At 33.8% G+C, this 16,382-nt stretch overlaps 1 protein-coding gene and 1 non-coding gene across 2 annotated transcripts in view; both read right to left on the minus strand.

Annotated features, from left to right (window-relative positions):
- Positions 1-16,382, minus strand: part of LRRIQ1 (leucine rich repeats and IQ motif containing 1) — a 202,657-nt gene that overhangs the window by 12,945 nt on the left and 173,330 nt on the right. The window contains 1 exon segment of the mRNA XM_034987248.1: positions 991-1,123. Within this exon segment, the coding sequence (XP_034843139.1) occupies positions 991-1,123 (133 nt within the window).
- LOC117998950 lies at positions 11,260-11,365 on the minus strand. The gene has a single exon (XR_004676155.1). It is a non-coding gene; the product is annotated as a U6 spliceosomal RNA (small nuclear RNA).

The following is a 16,382-nucleotide window of genomic DNA, read 5'->3' on the forward strand; positions in this document are numbered from 1 at the left end:
TATATATGCTTTATACCACATTGCTGTGGGCTGAATTTTGTTTCATCAGAATTGATATGTTGAAGTCCTAATTCTCAATACCTCATAATGTGATGTATTTGGAGATAGAGCCTTAAAAGAGGTAATTGAAGTAAAATAAGGTCATATGGGTAGGCTCTAATCCAATATAACCAGTGTCTTTATAAGAACAGGAGATTAAAACACAGACAACAGAGATGGAAGGATGATTGTGTGAGGGCACAGTGAGAAGGTGGCCCTCTGCAAACGTGAAGATAGACCTCCAAAAAACCAAACTTGCTAACTCCTTAATCTTGAACTTGTAGCCTCCAGAACTGTGAGAAAATACATCGCTGCGGTTCCAGCCACACAATCTATGGCATTTTGCTATGGTGGTAGAAAACTAATACATACATTAATGTAACAAAAATTAACTGATTACCTATTATATTCAAGTTTCCTTGTTTGTTACTAAGGGATATAAACATATGATATCCTCAACCTTGTGAGCTTCTATCTTGTGAGATAGATAGATGATATTAACATCTCACTATAAAGGAGAAGAAACTGAAGCATGGAGACATCACTGGGGATTAGTTACATGTCTGGGAAAGTGGCAGCACAGTGTTGAATTACAATTTTAACTGCCATACGTAAATGATAGAAATGACACAAAATAAAATATAACCTCTAATACATATGATATTTATAAACAGTTAATGGACACCATGCATTTTACTTTATAAAGTAGAATCGTTTGTGTGGTTCATCTGTTGGTTTTAAGCATTACAGAAACAGAGTTCTCAAACATTTTAAGGTGAAAAATATAAAGAGTGATTAAATCTATTCTATAGAAGAGGCCTTTTATAAACTGGCAATGGGTGTATTGGCCTTTGACTATAAAGTCATGTTTGTTTTAGCACAATTAACCTAGGTTTCACTTTTCAAGATTGTTTACAATACAAAAATCTGATTTAAAGGAAATGACCTCACCATTTTATATTTCTGGAATTAGTTGTTTCATGAATCCCAACCTGTGTGTGAAGCCATTGGTATGTGTATTCTTTACTCCTTTCTGATTTTTCATTTGCCTTGTTATCCTTGTAGGTAAGTTCTTCTTCCTTACCTGGGGAAAAAAATGGAAGTTTTATCTGTTATTTAAAGAGATTAAAATTTGGCCAAGTAGTTGTCTAGGCAAACAATTTTATCAAAAGAAAGAAAAAAAAGACTAATTCATGGGAGCTTAATCATCTGTAAAAAAAAATGTCAGTCACTTACAGATTAAGTAATCTTCCTGCTTGAGTTTCAAACTCACCTATTTTGAAAAATAAAATGTTTCGATGCAGCCAACATCTAATAGGACTTGCTTTTTTTAGTTTTTAAGTTAAAAATTCAAAGATTTATTTTTGGTAGATAATAGAATTCTAGTATAAAAAGAATATCTGTCCACTAGGATGTCTTTTCAGGCTTATTTTAAAATCTAATTGTTCTTACACTAAACTTATACATACGTAGAATTCATAAATTATGTTGAGTGTATTTGAAACAGAGTTTTAATTTTGTATATAAAACTAAGCTTGGTTTGTGTAAGCTAATACAATATTTTAAACTAGGAATATAATTATATAAGGTTTAGGGAACCTGTTCTTATGCCAGAGTAGCTATTTCAAAAAAGGAGGTGAGGAAGCATAATACAAATGAATATGGGAAATATGCAAGGGGAGAAATTATAAAGGTAAGAATACAAGGTAACAAATATAAAGAAAGAGTAAAGAAAAACAAAAAAATTAAAAATCCAACCCTTATATTTAAATGTAAAATTTAGGGCGCCTGGGTGGCTCAGTTGGTTAAATGTAAAATTTATACATTTGTGTTTTTTTTTTTTAATCTATAGATGTTACTACTATGACAATGCCATGCATTTCAGAATTACACCAAAGACCTGCTGTTTTAGAGCCTTCCTCCATGGACTAGATCTTTTTTGGAGCCATTATCATGTTTAGGGACTTACTAGCTTTGTAGGATTGGCTGACAGTACACCAGAGAAAGGTACCTCTCGAAAACTAACTCATGGTAATCAAACTAACAAGAATCCTATAATTTAAAACCTAATATTTTATATGTTGATTTATTAATTCTTTCACTATAGATCTTTGCACACAGAAAAGTCACCATATATTTGCAAGTTGTTTGGAAAACAAATGAAGCATGGTGCTTCGAATGCTTGGTGCAGTTGCCATACCCAGTCATACCTGTACATAAAAGGTTAGCGTTTGTCATTCTGAATATGTTGGGAGCGATACATCTACCATGTCTCTTTTCCTGAAAAGTTGCTGCTGAAATTAGTAAAATGACTCTAGTTCAAAGAGATATTGTAGCCAGTTCTTAGAAAAACTAAAAATCAGCATGTTTATTTCTCTAGACTCCATGTTACTTAGCAAAGTTAACTTGCTGTTACTTCCCATGCCACCTTATGTTTCTAAAATGGCCACATCTTTTGCATCCTGAGCTTAAGCCAAGCCCTCCATATTTGCTATATTGGAGGAACAATTACTTCACATGCAAGGGCTGACCATTGAATCCATGAGCAGACACCATTCTGGTAAGTGGCCATAGAGGTTATACAGAAACTATAAGAGGGACTCAAACAAAGGGAACATTTGGCGTTGCCACGTCCAGTTACTGCACAGCATTAAGTCTTTTCTCTAGCAGAGTCCCAGCCTTTTATCCACCTTTCTTGGCTGACCAGACCAGATGCTGGCCCCGTAATTGCAGTGATAGAAAAAAGTGAGGACTCAGTGACCACTGATAATCAACTGAGCTCATAGCTAAAAACTTACCTATTCTTGATATGTAAAGAACCCTTTCGTAACAATTATACTTTTAGCTAAAAATAATCTGTCTTTCTGTTTTTTAAAATAATGACAAATACTTGCAATAATCACTTTTTACAGTACTCATTTTGGAAAGTTTTCCTCAACTCTACAATAACACTCCATAAACCTTAAGTGGTTTTACATCAGAGTTCAGCTAAGGTTCTAAACAACAATCCCTGAGTAAAGATGAGAGATTTCACTGTAAAGGTCCAGTTCATATTAACCATTTTAACCCTAAGGCGTAGACTGGTAGATTGGCGTGTGCTCAGTGTAATAAACAGAACAAGCATATTGGTGAAGTTGGCTGGATGTACCTGAAGATACTGTAATTTATATGCTGAAAAAATTGATTCTGTTTTGGCTAAAGCATTTCAGGATTATTCCTGTCATTGAGAAGAGGAAAATTAGATTAACTCTTTTAAACTTGTAGAAGTTCTGTTTTTAGCATCTCACACCGGAAGAATAATGGTGATTTGGATTACTTAATGGATGCTTGTCATTAGTCAGGATGTCCAGTAAAATCATTCTGTTGTAGAAGAGGCACCATTCTACCTGCAGAACTCAAACTGCTTTACTTCCTGACCTTTACTACTTTTCTGGGTCTTGCTTCATGAATTTCTGGAATCATAACCTAAGAAAAAAAGGTCTTTCCTTTGATTCCTACTGTCCCCTAGTAACTGCTGGCTACATATGCTCCTTTTCTTCAAAACACAAATTTGAGTAATTTTATTTAAACAAATTGTTAAATTTTTTATTATAAAAGGAATACATTCTTATTATAGACAATTTAGAAAAGTAGGGAAAAGTAAAAAGTCAAAAAGAAAAAAAAAAGGAAAGAAAATCCACAAAAATCCCACTATCCAAAAATAACCCCTGGATAATATTTTTTAAGGCATTTCCTCGTAGTTCTTTTTTTAATAGATTTTTGTTGTTGTTGTTGTTTACATAAAATTGTATGTATTCTATACATCCTACTTTTCTGTTAGTACTATAACAAATGTATTCTATGTAATGGAAATCTCATCCTAAACATAATATTAGATGTTATACACTATGATATACCAACTTGTTACATGATAGGTTTCTAATTATCTATTTAATTGATCTGTTTTTCAGGTGGAATTAAAGATAACATCTATAAAACTTTAAATATTTTGAGAAACGATATAATCTATATTGTCAAATAGTTGTAAAAGCTTTCACCAATTTACCATAGACTATTGGAAATTACTCATTTCACTGAGTCCTTGGTCAACACTGGGATATTAAATATTTTTAAGTTCTTGATAATATGACAAAAATGTTGTCTAATGTGGACTTAATTTATACATTTTTACTGCTAGTGAGATTGAATGTTATTCCACGATTACTTATTAATTTTAAACCGAATAGTGTAAAATACTTTCTTGTTTTCCCCAGTTCTGCTGGATCCTAATATTTCTCTTTCTGTTTTTAATTGACCATTCATAATCCTTTATCTATTATCACTGGTGCAAATATTTTCTCTTGCCTATTGTTTGATTTTAGTTTCTATTGTACTTTCAAAAGGAGCAACTTTCTTTCTAGGCATACAAATTTATTGCTAAATATCTTCTAAACTACAAGTTATTTTCCCCTCATAATTTATAGGTTCTTATCTCCCAATTCAATAAACTCATGTAAAATAAGATATAAGTTTTCAGGGACAAATTCTATACTCTTTGAATACTTTCCCTTTCACACTAAAAGATATTGGTTAACAAAATTCTTTTAAGAGAAGTCTACTCCTCGTTTCTACTTCTTCACTTTCCATTCCCACCTTAATTTATTGCAATTGAAATTGTCCTTACTGAGCACTGTCTTAATCTAACAAACACATTTATTTCATCTTAATTGACCTCTCTGCTGAATTCAACTACACAGGTCATTTCTTTTGTCTTAAAACTCTCTTTTCTGCAGGACATTGAAACACCAGACTTCCAGTGCTCCCTTTCATGCTTCTTTATAGATTCCTTTAGATGTGTTCCTCATTCTACAAGTATCTAGGACCCCCACACCACCCCACTCTTTGCCTGGCACTGCACTGACTTCTGATGATAGTCAACCAGATAGACATTGCGTATTACTTCATGGGGCTGGCAGCTAAGTATTGCCAGCTTCTATTTTATTCCTGTTCTCAAATACAGCTGAACTTCAGAATCACAGCTTGTTTTTACCATCATCATCCTACTAAATCTGTTTTGCCTCCTGAATTCCCAAGTCATCCAGACCAGGTATTCTGGAGTCAGCCTTGGCTGCTCATGCCTTACAGTACCAACATCTAATCAGAAACTAGATCTAGTCTACCTGCTCGGTATGTCACTAATAACTGGCTCCTCCTTTCTATCCCCACTACCCATTTTACTTCAGGCTCCATTTTGAAAGAAGTGAGCAGCCTTGTATATGGTGACGTAAGTGCAAAGGTACCCTTCTGACCTATCACAGTAGAAGAGGCACCCTTTCTCCTAAGCACAGTGCTTTCAACTCTGCTCTGGATCCCAACCTTTTCATAAAATCTAGGATCTCTTATTTATCAGTATTTTCTTTTCTTCCATATTTCCAGTATCTGTCAAAAATGGCTTTTACCTTCCCCTCTAGCTACTCTTCTCTCTCCTTCCCTAATCAGATAAACTTGAAATGGTAGACAAAGACCAGTCTCTGTTGACTTATTACAATTCATGCTCCAGCTCACTGCAAGATGCCTTCTTCTTCATTGTGATGCCTTCACATCAAGATGACTAATACTGCTAAATCCTTAGGACTTTTCGAAGTTACTATCTTACTGACTCCTCTATAATATTATTATACATTGTTGTCCGGTCCTTCCTTCTTAAAAGTCTTATTTCCTTTGGATTTTGTTTCATTACACCTTCTTGTTTTTTCTCTGACCTTTTGTCTAAACCCCAGTCTCCTGCAAGGGCTCCTCTTCCCTTGTCATCCCTTCTGATCTCAGGATTCTTTTTTGGGGTTCGAACCTGGCCCCATTTACTCCTAGGCTATACTTTTCCTGTATGAGGATATTCATTCAATTTCTTCAATCACCTTCATTATTTCCTTCTGAAACATGTATTCATCCAAAGCTTCGACACTTAGACATTCTACAGATAATATATACTGAGTATGTAAAAAAGCTGAACTCATGTATTTTCCTACCTTTTACAAGGTCCCATAATGCTACCACCATTGTCAATATATAAGTCAGAAACCAGAGTCTTATACTGAACCAGCGTTTATCCTCACCCTACAACTGCGTATTTTACCTCCTAAATTCTTTTCAATCTCAAATTTCCTGGATTTCTGTTGCCACTATTTTATGTTAGGCTATCATCATTTCTTCTGAATTACTATAAGAGCCCTCTCACTGTTTTTTTGTTTTTGGTTTTTGGTTTTTTGTTTTGCTTTGCTTTGCTTTGGTCTTGCTTCCATGTACGCATCTCCATACTGCAAATGGCCTAGCTAAAATACAAATCTAATTACACTGCTTCATAGGTTAAACTCCTGGTTCCCCATTGCCTTTGGATAATGTTCAATTTTTTTCTTTTTTTCTTTTTTTTTGCATGGCATATAAGCCATGCATATACATTCAGACACATCTGTTAGGTTCTTGCCTCAGTCACTCAGATATGTTAGAATTACTCAAAATGCTCTCTTTTGCCTATAGGCCTATGCGTCAGATTGCCCACTTTGTCAATGGTGTTTTTTGCTTCATGTCTTCAGGACATGACAGTTTAGAAATTACATTCACTGGGGTAAGTCCTTGATCTTCCAACACTGCATTTATTACTCAAATTAAGTTGGAGATGCCCTCTAAAGTTTCCTATAGAGACTCCATGATAGCATTTATTACATCATATTTTATTTTCCTATTCATGTGTCAGTTTTGCCTACTATAAATAAGCTCTTTAAGGGGTACACAGTAGGATAGTGCTCAAAAATATTTGTGAAATAATGGAATAATTGTCATAGTTGATTAATGGTCTGTCAGTGCCCTGACAAAAGTAGAGCTGGAATTTAGATTTTTAGCATGTAGACAAACCGTTTGGTGCATTGCAGAGGGTAATGCATTCCCATACATAATTAACTTAATCATTATAATAGAAACTTTAGCTCTGAAAGTCATAACTAGTTTGAGATAAAAATTGACAATGAAGGATGGCAAATTAAAAAAAAAAAACTACTACATCATATAAGGCTACTTTATAAAATGTCCACAGTGTACACAGTCCTAGAGGAAAGCAGTTCAGCTTTAAGAAGTTCACTGAAAGAAATGAAGTCTCTTTTGGAATTAATGGAAATATTATTCTTTTCTTCATGAAAAACAAAGTAAGTGTTCATTAAACCCATATGCTTCAAATAAATGTTTTCTAAATTACCAGTATAGCATAAATATCCTACATAGAGGGAGATTAAGATTCAATTATCATTTGGGAAATACACAAAAAGCTAATTATTTATATTTTAAATATATATGGCAACCCTCCCATGACTATTTTCCTTTCCTCTAATGGTCTTTCTTAGTAATATAATAAAAACGTATTCTTGGTTTCATGGATAGAGATGAGTTCATCTCCTTACCAAAAGCTTTTGGAGGACATAGTTGCACGATGAGCAAAATGGAAATGTTTTTGGTAACTTTGATAAATGGCTGATTCTATGTATCTCATGCTGGAAACACTAAAAATATGTTTCCATTTTAAAGTATAAGTGGTCTGTACATGTTTATTAAAAGAAGTTATTGCATCATACCTCACAAATAAATCACAAATAAAATTGGAGTTTGGCATAAATGTTACACTAACAGAATTTTAAATTCATTAACATCTGTATAAATACTTGTTGATAGGGTGTTTATGGCTTCTTCCTTAACCAATCCAATCTGTTGCTGGAAAGTTGACAGCATTGGCATGAAACCAGTAACTCTCTAAGATCCATTTGTGTGTGACAAGCAACATTCCTATTCTTTTAAAATATATTTAAATATGTAATTGATCACTAACGAAAGTGACTTCATGAATAAAGAAGAGGATTGTTGTTGCAAAACTTTAAAAACAGAAATTTTGGGAATAGAGCCAACACTGTATGTAAGGGTGAAAGGCTAACAGCAGCACTAATCACTCCTTTACATATTTCACTATGTTTTATGGTAGGGAGGCTAAAAAAAAAAAAAAAGTATTAGAATGAAAAATACTTGCTAGTTTCTGATATTTAAATTAATTCTCAAAATTTGTCCGTTTGGGGGTTGGGTGATACATAAAGTATACGAATGACCTTTAGGAAAGTAAAGGAGAAGTTAGTTACTAAATTGTCTTCTAAAATCTATAGATTTTGCAGATACAATTTTCAATATTATAGAGTTGCTATATTTAAGTGAATCCCTCTGGAATAACAGAACCATTCTTTCACAAAGTCTATGTAGTTGTGCATATTAACCAATTATAACAAGTCTTTTGTATTCAACTTATGTATGATTCTACTTGAAAGGATATGTTTTGCCATTTGTATTGGTCAGTTGAATTTAAACTCTTCACTATCTTTATAGTAAAGCACCAAATACTACATAAAGAGTCGTTCTTTAGTTTCTTCTGTGAGAGCCACATAAGTCAAGAAAATTGCAGGTTGTTAAAGTCATGTAGTCATATGTATAGTCATATTAATGTATAATGTGTCTCCATGTTTGCTGTTAACCAGAGCCAGGACAAGGGTAAGTCAAGTGGGGCAAACGAAGTATTTTACCTTAGGCACAAAATTTAAGGAGGTAACAAAAATCTCAGGAATCAAGGTAAATAATATTTTAATGTAATATTTTAAAGTAAAAACTAATGCAAAAATCCTAAACAAAATGTAAAAGTGTTAAATGACAGGATCAGTAACAGTGCTATGCCAAGCTGTTTGGGAACCTGAGATAAAAGGAAAAATAAGTAATACAGATCCTTCACTGTCATGGCATTGGCAGATTTACCCATTTCTAAGTTACAGTAAGTGTTAACAGGATATTACTTTTAGAACTACCCAGTAGTCATTGTCTAAGATTGCATTTTACATTTCCAATGAATCTGGCACACCACTTAATTTTTCACTAGAAAAGGCTCTGGAATTTTGACATAATGAGAAATTAATTCTAGGATAAATTAATTCAGTCTATATTGAAGAGTCTACACTTTAGTCATTTATCTGCCTCGCATCTATCTTGCACGTAATAAGTTGTTTTTTTTCACTTACTGTGTAATGTTGGGCAAATTACCTACCTTCTCTCTGCCTCAGTTTTTTCTCCTAAAATGTATATGCTAATATAAAGTAATAGAACATGTATAATGCCTAACATATATTAAGGATTTAATAACTCTAACCATTTTGCTATTTTTTAAGTTAAATGAATTCTATTATGCATAGTCTTAATGCTGTCTCAGTTGCCATTGGCCAAGACTTAGCTATCCTGGAGGTGAGACTATCTGTAAGAGTCTCTAAATCCAGGCCAAGATCAAGGTTCCAGGGGGTCACTGGAAGGATCCCAGGACTAACCACAAAACTAGACAGAACAATTTTCTGGGGGGAGTCCAGGAAGTCCTTGTTCAAAGAATTCCAAATCTATAACAGGTATTTTTTTAAATGTATTTTATTTCATAATATATGAGGATTTTAGTGTGTCTTTAATAAAGAAAAGTTAATTTCCAAAAGATAACAAGGATACACAGTCCTAATTGATTTCAAGTTATTTCAAATAATTTTTAGCAATTGCTCAGTAATAACCATGAAGGAGGTTCCATTGACATGATTCTCTCCTGTTTCACTCTCTCAATTTAATTACTCTTGGAAAATATTCCCATATCCAACCTAGACTCCCTCAGGGAGTGTTAATACAGTAGGTCATCCAAACTAGGGCCCCACCCAATAGAATAATGGAGAGGCAGATGATGTAAGTAGGTTGGCTTTCAAAATAACATGGTCATAGTGGCCATATAAATATTACTGCCACCTGTTTTTTGTTTGTTTGTTTTTGTATAGTTGGACTTCAGGTTCTTGACATATATAAAAGCTTCTGCTCTTGGTAAAAAGACATCACTAATTCTACTCATTTATGTATATTTATTAATCATGGGCCAAATATATGGTTGATTTCCTCTACTAGTTTTATTTCAAAAGAAGTCAGTAAGTGGTATTATATTGATACACTGATGATAGAGGCATGATGGATCCAATTAAACATTTTTTTTAAGATTTTATTTATTTTTTAGAGAGCGAGCGAGAGAGAAACAGCATGAGAGGGGAGAGGGTCAGAGGGAGAAGCAGGCTCCCCGCTGAGCCAGGAGCCCGATGTGGGACTCGATGTGGGACTCGATCCCAGGACCCTGGGATCATGACCTGAGGCGAAGGCAGACGCTTAACCATCTGAGCCACCCAGGCGCCCCCAATTAAACATTTTTGTATCATTGTAATCATTGTTTTTTTATAGCTACAAAACAGAAATACTTATCATACATATGGTTTATACATTCATAATGCATTTCTCATTGACTATTAATTTCTGCCTCTGATGATTTCTCTACCTGTCAAATAAGAATACAGATATGCTTCTGTTACAGACAGAGCTAACATCACATATTGAATATATATTAAAATACTGCTTGCACTATACAAAACTAGTAAATATAAGTAAAAATTGTCTTTCACAATTGTTTTTTAGAGAAAGAGAGAGAGAGAGGGTGGGGCGGGGCAGAGGGAGAGAGAGAGAAAATCTTAAGCAGGCTCCACACCAGCATGGAGCCCAACTCCAGGCTCAATCTCACAACCCTCAAATCATGACCTGAGCCAAAATCAAGAGTCGAACGCTTAAGGGACTGAGCCACCCAGGTGCCCCTTTTTCACAATTTGAATGACAAACATATTAGAGACTAACAATCCTGGTCCAAAATTTATTGTTTCCCATAGGTTCATTTAAACAAGTATTCCCATAGACTGAATATTTTGGTTTTCTAAGTGTATATACTTTATTAATGCAGAATTTTTATCTTTCATTATATTTTGTTTAGAAAGATAGATTTTTATTTTATATAGCAGAAGTTCATTTGTAAATGAATCAGGGCCTCCATTCATTGATTTCACTTTTAATTGAAAAGATAGATAAAAGTATTATTAATCTATTTATACTCTAGTGAGGAAAAAAGTCAAGATAGGCATTACCAGTCTTCCCCACAAAATTAATTTTTAGCTTTAAACTACTTATATAAATATTGATTTGGGGAACATCTTTTTTTTTTTTTTGAAGGGGAAATTGGGGGTGGGGTTTGAAGCTGGAAGGGACTTCAATTGGTCAAGTCACTTTGCTTATCAGAGACATAGTTTTGTCATTCATCAACATTAGAAAGGAAAGCAAAATATGGAACACTTTATGAATCTGCATTTTATCCTTGTGCAGAGGCCATGCTAATTTTCTCTATATCATTCCAATTTTAGTATATGTGTTGCCAAGTGAGCACAGAAAGCTCTTTTTATCATTTTATTTTGTTGTGATATATACAATGTACACAAAATATTGCATATAGCAGGTGTTTACAATTTTAGGATTTATAAGTAATTATAAGTATGTAAAGATTATATATTATATAAATTATGCATAAATTGTTTAAAATTATTATATAAATACAAATATAAATACATACTCCATTTGACCTCTAATCATTAAAAAAAAAAATAGAACACAGCTTGCACATAAGTCCTGTTCTAAAGTCTCTTCTCTTAGGGATAACCACTATGCTACATTTTATTACCTTGACTTTCTTGATTTACTTTATAATTTTTCCTATCTATGTATTAAGCAAGCTTTGCTTGCTACAATTCTGTCAGTATTCTCTTGTGTTCATTTGTTCAATATTATTTTGAGATTCATCTTTGTTGCTGTGTATACATGTAGTTCATTGTTTTTCAGCACTGTATTATATTCCACTGTATGGATGTATTAGAGTTTATCCATTCCACTGTTGTTGGACACATGGGCTGTTTCCAGTTTTGGACTATTAAGAAAAACACTACTCTGACTATCCGTGTACAAGTTTCTATACAGCAAGCATTTAAGAATGTAATTGAAGGATCATATAAATGCATACCTTCAAGTCCACCGCATGTAAAATTGTTTTCCAAATGGTTGTACGAAATTGTATTTCAGTCAGCAAAATATGAGTCTTACTGGTTATGTGTTTTCCAACAATTAGTTTTTAAGGCTTTTTTTTTTTTTACTTTGCAGATTTAATTTGCATTTCTCTGCTACAAAATGAGATTAAGCACCATTTTATATGTTCACAAGTTACTTGGATTTCTTCTTTTGTGAAAAATATGTTAGAGCTTCTTGTTTATTTTTTCTATTAGGCTATTTGTATTTTAATGACTTTTAGGAATTATTTATATATTTTGGATATGAGACCTTTGTTGGTTATATGTGTGACAAATACCTTCTCCATCGCTTTGTGTTGTTGTTTCATTACTATTATGACAATTTTGGATTTATAGAGATTTTTAATTTTAATGTAAATATATTTATCAAGATGACCAGTATTTTTTTAATGTTTTATTTATTTATTCATGAGAGTCAGAGAGAGAGAGAGAGAGAGGCAGAGGCAGAGGGAGAAGCAGGCTCCCCGCCTAGCAGGGAGCCCGATGCAGGACTCGATCCCAGGACCCTGGGATCATGACCTGAGCTGAAGGCAGAGGCTTAACCATCTGAGCCACCCAGGCGCCCCCAAGATGACCAGTATTTTTAAAGAAATTATTCCATATCCAATTTTATATTCTTCCACATTGTCTTCTGTAAATTTTATATTTTTGCTTCTTATATTTAGGTCCTTAGTGTGGACATAATTAATTTTTTAGTATAGATAATCATTTAAGTAAGATTTATTGAAAAGTCTATCTATTGCCCACTGATTTAGAATATAATCTGTCTTATAATATCAATTAAGCGTAATGCCTATCAGTTGTAATTTTCTCTACTATTTTACTTTATCCTACCCTACCCTATCTTAGAATTACTACCATCCCATCCTATCTCATCTCATCCCATCCATACCATACCTTCCATACCATACAATACCATGTCACACCACAATATATTCACTTATTTGCACCAACTCTATAATAAGAGTTTATTAATAATGGTGCTTGACAAGTTCTCCCAATTTATTCACCCTGTTGAGTGTCTCTTGGCTATTTGCAGATTTTGACTTTCTATACAAATTAGATTCTGCTTGTCAATTCCCATAAATACCTCTTGTGATTTAACTGAGATTGCATAGTATCCACTGTTAATTTTGTTTTTTATTTACTTTACTTTATTTATTTATTTTTTATTATGTTATGTTAATCACCATACATTACATCATTAGTTTTTGGTGCAGTGTTCCATGATCCATTGTTTGTGTATAACACCCAGTACTCCATTCAGAACGTGACCTCCTTAATACCCATCACCACACTAACCCATCCACCCCCCGCTCCCCTCCAGAACCCTCAGTTTGTTTCTCAGAGTCCACAGTCTGTCATGGTTTGTGTCCCCCTCCGATTTCCCCCGCCTTCACTCTTCCCCTCCTGCTATCTTTTGTTTTTTTAACATATAATGTATTATTTTTTCAGAGGTCCACAGTCTTACACAATCCACTGTTAATTTTGGAACAATTTAAATCTTTGAAGTTTAGTATTTCAATTCATAGATTTATTTAGTTTTTCTTTAACACTCTTGATAGAGTTTTACAATTTTCCAGATAAGGTCTTGCACATATTTTGTGAGACACATTCTTTGGTATATAATTTTAAAAATACTATCATGGCACTGTGAATTGTGTAAGACTGATGAATCACAGACCTACACCTCTGAAACAAATAATACATTTATGTTAAAAAAAAAAAGGAGGGGGGAAGATAGTAGGAAGGGAAAAATAAAGGGGGAGAAATCGGAGGGGGAGACAAACCATGAGAGACTATGGACTCTGAGAAACAAACTGAGGGTTCTAGAGGGGAAGGGTGTGGGGGATGGGTTAGCCTGGTGATGGGTATTAAGGAGGGCACATATTGCATGGAGCACTGGGTGTTATACGCAAACAATGAATCATGGAACACTACATCAAAAACTAATGATGTAATGTACGGTGACTAACATAACATAATAAAATAAAATTAAAAAAAATACTATCACATCTTCTTTATCCATTCATCAGTTGATGGACATTTGGGAGAGGGAAACAAGCCACAGTGACTCTTAATGATAGAGAACAAACTGAGGGTGGATGGAGAGAGGTGGGTGGGGGATGGGTATTAAAGAGGGCACTTGTTGTGATGAACACTGGGTATTGTATGTAAGTGATGAATCACTGAATTCTACCCCAGAAACCAATATTGCACTGTATGTTAACTAACAAAATTAAAAAAAAAATACTGTCACAGGTTGAAATTTTTTTCCTTCCTGGTTGCTTGCCTATATTGCTAGGTTTAAGATTAGAGTTAAGGTTAGTTTCAGTATCATATTTTTCTAAGACTTGATAATTTTCTCCAAATTTTCAAATGTACTGCCATAGGGTTGTTCACAATATTTCCTTACTATAGCTTTAGTCTGTATCATTTGTCATCCTGCCTCATTTTCATTGCTGATACTGGTTATTTGTGCTTTCTCTTTTATTTTCATAATCGGACTTGCCAGGAATTCATCAAATTTCTTTCAAAAAATTTAGCTTTATTGATGAATTGATTTACTTTAAAAAATTCATTGGCTATTGCTTTTATATTATGATATATAGATTTTTTTATTATTTAGTTATTTTTTAAAATATTTATGATTTTTTGACTCATGAATTTTTCAGATATTTCCTAATTTCCAAGAGAGTAAAGATTATCTAGTTATATTGATTTATCATTCATTTATAGTATTAGTTCATTATTAATACTATCATCATTAGTATTATTGGTATCATTCATTTATAGTTTATTAGCATTATATTCAAAAAACATACTGCACATGATTTCAATTAAGTAATTTTTTAAAAGATTCTATTTATTTATTTGACAGAGAGAGACACAGCGAGGGAGGGAACACAAGCAGGGGGAGTGGGAGAGGGAGAAGCAGGCTCCCTGCAGAGCAGGGAGCCCGATGCAGGACTCGATCCCAGGACCCTGGGATCATGACCTGAACTGAAGGCAGTTGCTTAACCAACTGAGCCACCCAGGCACCCCGACATGTATTCAATCTTGATTCTGTTAACACTATGACTACTCATTAAACAAACCATTTAACTTCTCTGGGTTAGCCTGCTATATTTTCTTTTTTCTTTTTCTTTTAAGATTTTATTTATTTGCTGAGAGAGAGAAAGAGAGAGTGCACATGTGTGTGCGCAAATAGGGAGAGCCCGATGTGGGGCTCAATCCCAGGACCCTGGGATCATGACCTGAGCCGAAGGCAGACGCTTAACGACTGAGCCACCCAGGTGTCCTTCAATCCTTAAGTAATTTTTGAGACCTGATTTAAGGCCAGTATAAGTCAAAGTTTTGTAAATGTCTTGTGTGCTTCCTCCAGTTGTTGTTTTATATATGTCCTTTAAGCAAATGTTATTAAATTGGTTTATCAAACCATGTCTTTACTGATTTTTTTGAGTGCTTGTTCTATAAATTAATAAGAAAGATATAATAAAAATCTCAATATAGTTCAGAATTTTTTACTTCTCTTTGGTACTTCTTTAATATAAAATAACAGCATTCATTTTTTTAGAGCAGTTTTAGGTTTAAAACAAATTGAAGGTATAGACATTTCTCTGTATACTCCCTTCCCTTACATATTCAAAACCTCTCCCATTATTGACATACTTCCACTCCCCACCACAGTGGTACCTTTGTTATAATCTATGAACCTACACTGAGACATCATAATCATTCAAAGTCCATAGTTTATATTAGGGTTCACTCTTGATGTTATACTTTCTGTGAGTTTGGACAAATATATAATGACAATGTATCCATCACTATGGTATCATGCAGAGTAGTTTTCACTGCTCTAAAAATCCTCTGTGCTCTGCCTCTTGACCCCTTCTCCCCAATCCTGGCCCCTGGCAACACTGATCTTTTTACTATCCCCACAGTTTTACCTTTTCCAGAATGTCACATAGTTGGAATCATACATATAATAGCCTTTTCAGGTTGGCTTCTTTCACTTAGTAATATGCATTTAATGTTCCTCCATGTCTTTTCATGGCTTGGTAGCTCATCTACTTTCATTGTTGAATAATATTCCATCGTCTGATGTGCTACAGTTTATTCATTTATCTACTGAAGGATGTCTTGGCTGCTTTCAAATTTTGGCAATTATGAATAAGCTGCCAAAAATATGTGTGTGCAGATTTCTGTGTGGACATAAGTTTTCAATTCATTTGAATAATTACCAAAGAGTGAGATTGCTGGATCATTCAGTAAAAATATTTCTAGTTTTATTTTTTTTTAATTAAAGATATTTATTCATTTGGG

Source organism: Mirounga leonina, unplaced genomic scaffold, assembly GCF_011800145.1.
Source record: "Mirounga leonina isolate KUSES-001 unplaced genomic scaffold, KU_Mleo_1.0 Mir_418, whole genome shotgun sequence".
Lineage (NCBI taxonomy): Eukaryota > Metazoa > Chordata > Mammalia > Carnivora > Phocidae > Mirounga > Mirounga leonina.